This window comes from Lipotes vexillifer, unplaced genomic scaffold (genome assembly GCF_000442215.2).
Source record: "Lipotes vexillifer unplaced genomic scaffold, Lipotes_vexillifer_v1.1 scaffold20, whole genome shotgun sequence".
Lineage (NCBI taxonomy): Eukaryota > Metazoa > Chordata > Mammalia > Artiodactyla > Lipotidae > Lipotes > Lipotes vexillifer.
Window position 1 is genome coordinate 246,351 of NW_006791528.1, and position 6,431 is coordinate 252,781.

A 6,431-nucleotide genomic window follows, 5' to 3' on the forward strand; every position below is an offset into this window, starting at 1 on the left:
TGCAGAAGAATAAAATTGGACCCTCAAAAATCAACTCAAAATGGGATTAAAGACTCAAATGTAAGACCCGAAACCATTAACCTACTAGAAGAAAACAGGGGAAAAGCTTCTTGGCATTGTTCTGGGCCATGATTTTTGTATATGACACATTTGAAAAGCACAGGCAGCAAAAGCAAAAATAGACAAGTGGGATGGCATCAAACTAAAAAGCTTTGCACAGTAAAAGAAACCATCAACAGAGTGAAAAGGCAACCTATGGGATGGGAAAATATATTTGCAAACTATATATCTGATAAAGGGTTAATATCCAAAATCTCTAAGGCACTCACAACTCAATAGAAAAAAAAAAAGAACCCAAAAAGCAAACCAGAAATAATAATAGTAATAACCCAATTAAAAAATGGGCAAAGAGACCTGAATAGACATCTCTTAAAAGAAAATGCCCAACGTTACTGGGCATTCAAATATCAGGGAAAGGCAAACCAAAACCATAATGAGACATTACCTCACACCTTACAATGGCTATTATTAAAAAGACAAAAGATAAGTGTTCGTGAGGATGTGGGAAAAGGAAACCCTTACACACTGTTGCTGGGAATGTAAACTGGTGCAACCACTTTGGACAGCAGTGTGGAAGTTCCTCAGAAAATTTAAAATAGAACTATTATATGCTCCAGCAATCCCATTTCTGGGTGTATATCCAAAGGAAAGGAAATCAGGATCTTGAAGAGATATTTGCACTCCCATGTTCACTGCAGCATTATTCCCAATAGTCAAGATATGGAAACACCTAAGTGTCCGTCAACGGATGAATGGATGAAGGAAAATGTGGTATATATATTATTCAGCCTTAAGAAAGAAGGAAATCCTGCCCTTTGCAACAAGGTGGATGAACCTAGAGGACATTATGCTAAGTGACACAGAAAGACAAATACTGCATGATTGCACTTATATGTGTAATCTAAAAGTCAAACTCACAGAATCTGAGAGTAGAGTGGCTGCCAGGGGCTGGGGGAGAGAGAAATGGGAAGATGTTGGTCAAAGGGTACAAAGTTTTAATTACACAAGATGAATAAGTTCTGGGGATCTCACGTACAGGATGGTGAGTATTGTTAACAATACTGTATTGTACTTGAAATTTGCTGAGTGGTTAGTTCTTAAAGTGTTCTCACCACACAGACAAAATGGTAACTCTGTGAGGAGATGGAAATGGTAATCCAGCCACCACAGTGGCTTGATTGTGGTGGTCATTTTACAGTGTATATCAAGTATCAAGTCGTACGCCTTAAATATATACAATTTTTGTCAATCATACCTCAGTGAAACTGGGGAGGGAGGGTTAGCGGCTAAAGAAGCCAGCTGCTTTCCCATAGGAACAAAATGCCGCTCTGATGGGCAAGGTCAGTAGGAGAGGTCCTAAGTCAGGGCCTTTCTGGAGCATCTCAGCACGGATTCGCCCGTCTGTCCAGTGTTCAAATTCCTGGGCGAGTTTATGACAGAGCAAATCGACCTTTCAGAGCCGCATTTACTCATCTGTGCTGTCGGGGCCAAGGGCAGCCCTTGGTGTTAGGACTCAGAACTCCTGGCCCCCGGCACCCCAAGCGCCACCGTGGTCATCTATGCGCCCGGCCCGCGCGGAGCCAGGACCGCGGAGACCCCTCGGGTGGAGGCGCCCCGGGCAGAACGCGGCGCACGCGGTAGCCGGCCAGCCCGGCCCCGGCCCCGCCCCCGCTGGCGGCCGGGTCGCTGGGCCGGGTCTTGGGGGCGCGGCGCGCGCGGCGAGGGAGAAGCCCCGGCCTGGGGAGCGCGGCGGCTCCGCCCCCGCTCTGGGCGCTCCTACAGCCCCGCGGCCGCCCTGTCGCGGCGGGATCCCCGGGCGCGCGGAGCCGGGAGGCTGGGCGCCATGGCCAGGGCCCCGCAGTCCCGGCGCCGCCCAGCGCCGCCCGGGAGCGTCCTGCGCGCCCTCCTGCGCTGCAACCTGCCCCCCGGCGCCCAGCGCGTGGTGGTCTTCGCCGTGCTGGCGCTGCTCGTGCTCATCAATGTCGTGCTGATATTCCTGAGGAAAGCAGAGGCAGGTACCATCACAGGGATCCTCGGCTCTTGCACAGGCCTGGGCAAAATGAAACAATCAAGAGAATGTTTTCAGAGACAGATTCCAGCACTGAAATGCTGGCAGTCAAAGAAGGTGGCAAGCCTGTGGAGAATGCAGGATTCCTTCAGAAGCCTCCTGCCACCTACCATGATGGGTCTGATCATTTAAAAGCATGCAGGTCAGTCACTCCAGAGAAAGACTTGATTACATCCAAATATATCTCCTCCTGTGTGTGTGTGTGTGTGTGTGTGTGTGTGTGTGTGTGTGTTTGTGTCACTGAGGGTGCAGATGCAGCTGTGGCCGCGGCTGTCTGGTTGTCAGGGAACCTTGCACATGTGACCACCGTGTGAGCGGATCTGGACATGCCTTTCTGTGTGGGTTGAGAGATATCTGAGGATGAGTGGGCTCCTCTGCTTATGTTGCCTGCAGTTGCTTTTCCCACTTTAGGTGTTAGATAAGTGGTCTCAGTCAGCGTGCTCCCCACTGCAGGCATGGCCGCCCCTCACCCTGCCCCTTGCAGGTGGGCACCCCTGGGCTGCGTGCGCGGGGACCCGTGGGATCTGCGTCGTGTTCCCAGACTGTCGGTGTGGACTCCTCCACCAGCGTTCGTGTGTAAGACAGCTAGGAGGTGGAGCAGGGTGGGGAGGGTGATGGGTGGTCATCAGGGGGCGCTTTGAGGCAGAGCCTGGCTTTCCCAGCCCTGTCAAACTCTCAGAGGCACAAAAGGGGATCCAGCACCCTGTCCCTGGCTTGTCTTCGTCCTGAAATTGCCCCCCCGCCGTCCGGGACAGCCCCCCACCTGCCTCCACATAAACACCCCATACCTCAGAGCCAGCATATGCTCCCCACTGCCAGGCCAGGAGGGAGCCTGGAACCCTCGCCCCTGGGCCTGCCCAGCCTGAGTTTTGGCTTCAGTGCAGCTGCACCACAGAGTGCCAGGAAGGGCCTCTGTCCAGAAGCCCACCCAGCAACGGCCCTGGCAGCCTCCAGGTTGTCCTGAAAGTAGAATGCGTCTCTGACCTCTTGGAGCTACATCTTGTCTTAGTGACGTCACATAAATGGTTAATGTCATAGCTGTACCTTGTCTGAGCACCTCCTATTTGTGGATCTACACGGGAGATTGGTGACCCAGGTAGAGCACACTGTTACTCTGGGTTCTGATGGGGACTGAGGCACAGGGATATCAGGGGAGTTGCTCATGGCTGTGTGTCTATCAAGTCCCCTGTGCCCAGCAAGTCGCTGGGACAAGGAAGTGACAAAGGTCACCCTACCCTACCCCCTGCCATCAAGGGCTTCTAGGTGACAGGTCAGGATGGGTATGGGGGCTTGTCCATAAAGGTGTAAGGAATCCTGGTCTCTCTGGGAAGCCTGCCTCTTTGCCCCACACCTGGAGCCCTTTCCAAAGCTGAGCAGGAGACCACCTGCGGAGGACCCGCACCTCTCCGCAAAGGCTGGCGGAATAAAGCAGGGGCAGGCAAGAGGCACTGGGCCATGCAAACAGGGATTTTGCTCAGGGCTCATTTGAGGGAAGGTGGGGACAGGGGGAGATGCCTGACCTGATTAATATCATGTGGGACTAACCTGGGAAGGGAACTGGTCAGAAGCTGGGCTGTGTGGAGTGTGTCTGCAGTGCTTCCTCCCTGCCTGGCCTCTAGCAGTGGGGACTACCTCCATGCTGTCCTGGAGACTAGCGCGTGCAGCTCGTGTGACCTGAGGATGGACGGCATCCGCCTGCAATCTAGCAGATTGTTCTCAAGAGATCAGAGTGTAGCATCCCATTAGCCAGCCTGTGAATGTGCACTGGCAGGTGCGTGCCGGAACAGGGAGTCTCAGAACACCCACTTCCCCAGGATCAAAACTACAAAGCTTAATAAACCAGAAGTTTTGTTCCCTGCCAGATTCAAACCCCAGGTTACGAAAGCAGCTCCAGGGGTGAACCCTCCCCAGTCTCCGTAACTCATCACTCAGAACATACAAACCTTCCCAAATAGTCTCCATCCTGATGGGCCAACTCACCCTTGGTCACTGTCCCTGTACGGGAATGTTCACCTGCAGCCATGTCCTCATTGGCTTAACTGCACCACCTTTGAGCCACTCTGCTTCCTCTTGGTCTAGGGCCAGATCCTCTGAGGGCTGGATGGCAGCCTGCTTATGCCCGTGTGCCGGCTGTGGGCCGCCCAGCCTGATGCCTGCTCCTGGGCTGCAGCTGGCCAGCTCTTCTCACGTGGCCTCCCTGAATCCTCTGGTCTCATCCTGGCCGCACTGCAGCCCGGAGGTTTCTCCCTGCAGAAGAGGACAAGCCTGTAGTATGTCTTCTTAGCTGGGATGAGTACAGTGGTTTCTTGAGGAGGCCTGCAGCCCCCAGGATTAGCCCAGTGCTGTCTGCGCAGGGTCCCTGGGTGGGCCACAGGAATCTGCAGCCCTTGAACAGCTGCTGCCGTGAGGATGGGTGTACACATAAGCTGTGGATTATTCTGAAGAGTGGTTTCGAGCGGGTTTAAATCCAAGAAAACATGAAGAAACTCATGGTGGTTTGTGAACGTGCTTTCTCAGGCCTTACCCTGGAGGAAGGGCCCAGCCTGAGTGGGCTCCAGTACCCAAGCACCCCCTGCTTCTCACCCTGTCCCTTTGGGGTGCCGTGGAGACAAGTGACCCCCGCTGGGCAGCAGCTCAGAGGAGGAAACAGCACAGAGGCCGTGCCTGGTGATGCCCCAAGGCCTTGACTGCTTAGCCAAAGAGCCAGCCCAGGTCTGTGACAGTCAGAGCCGACACCTGGTCCCAGTAGAGAGGGGCACGAACCTCACCTCCTGTGCAGCCCCCAGCCCACTGCTCCTCCTGCCTGAAGCTCACGGAGCCACTCATCATTCACGGAGTAGACACTGAGCCCACATTACATGAGCAGGGAGGAGTCAGCCCAGTGCAAAACGGAGCTCTGAGCACAAGGGCTGCCTGGGAGGGGAGCATCCCTCCTAATGCGATTTCTGACCATGTGGGAGGGAGGAACCACGCCAGTCATTTCCGGAGAGAGAAATTAATATAGAGAATTGTTAGCCAGGTATAAAGTGGGTGACTCAGTCATGAAGTGCTCAGGAACAGCCCTGAGGTTTCTGTGACAGAGGTGGCAACTGCGAGATGTTCCTTCCTCTCTAGAGCTGGGGAATGAAGGAAATAGACTGCAATAATTAAAACTGAGAATTCTGTGAGCTGGAGGCCTAGAACTCTGAGGAGGGGGGCTGCTCAGCTGGTGCTGAGGGGGCCGAGACTGGCTCTGCAGGCGTTCAAAAAACACTGCAGACTGGATCCAGCTACTGCAGTGGCTGGGCACCAGCAGACCTGGGGAAGCGGTGTTTGCTGCTAATCAGGTGGTATACTGCAGGTCCACAAGAAGCCACTAGGAAGGAGCAAGCCCCCTCCCTCTCCAGTTCTCAGGTCCCCTCCGATGCCACAGGGGACAGCCGGCACAAGCAGAGATGCAGCCGGCAGTGCCCCAGGCCAGCATCACGGAGCACAGCAGAGACACGGGGGAAGCTGAGAGGCAATAGTTTAATCACGGCCCAGGGGGGACGGGAGGAAGGTGTGCCCTGTGCGCGGGAGGAGGCAGCACGCTCGCCCTCATATTCTGTGGCTCCCCAGGATTCTAGCAATCAAGGATCAAGTTCACCGCCTGTCTAGACATGTCCTGGGCACAGCCCTGCCCCCCGAAGAGCGGCTGGCTCAGAGGGAGCCTCCGTCCGCCCCTCTGTACCACGAGTCAGGATCCCCCCCTTCCCAGGGGTGGGGGTCAGAAGGCAGGAGCACCCTCACCCCCATGACCTGCCCTCCCTGGTTCTCTCCACAGCTCATCAGTGATGGCAGTGTGGTCTGTGCTGAAGCACTCTGGGACCATGTCACCATGGATGACCAGGAACTGGGCTTCAACGCCGGGGACGTCATCGAAGTAATGGATGCCACCAACAGAGAGTGGTGGTGGGGCCGGGTCGCTGACGGCGAGGGCTGGTTTCCAGCAAGCTTTGTGCGGGTACGCACTGGCCCGAGCTTCTCCTAGCCCCGTAAAGAGGCAGCTGGCTCTGCTCAGCAGTGCAAGCCTGAAACTGCTCTGGGGTCTGGGGTGCTGTGTGTGGACCTCCCACTCATAGCTGCGCTGGGACTGCAGGTTGGGGGCTTGGTGGGCCGGTGGGTGTCGGGAAGCCCAGCCTGGGAATCGAGACACAGCCTTCCTCCTGCGCCACCACCAACTGCAACCCTGCCCCTGCCCCTCCCTCCAGGAGCCCTCAGCGGCCAGTGAAGAACGGGTCAGAAAAGTGGTCCCCTCCGGGCGCGGGGGGGGGGGGGGGTGTTG

At 55.3% G+C, this 6,431-nt stretch overlaps 1 protein-coding gene across 1 annotated transcript in view; it reads left to right on the top strand.

The window, feature by feature from the left end:
* Positions 1-6,431, top strand: part of ARHGEF4 (Rho guanine nucleotide exchange factor 4) — a 117,563-nt gene that overhangs the window by 103,226 nt on the left and 7,906 nt on the right. Inside the window, exon 4 of the mRNA XM_007464449.1 lies at positions 5,931-6,110. Within this exon, the coding sequence (XP_007464511.1) occupies positions 5,931-6,110 (180 nt within the window). The remainder of the gene's footprint in view (positions 1-5,930; positions 6,111-6,431) is intronic.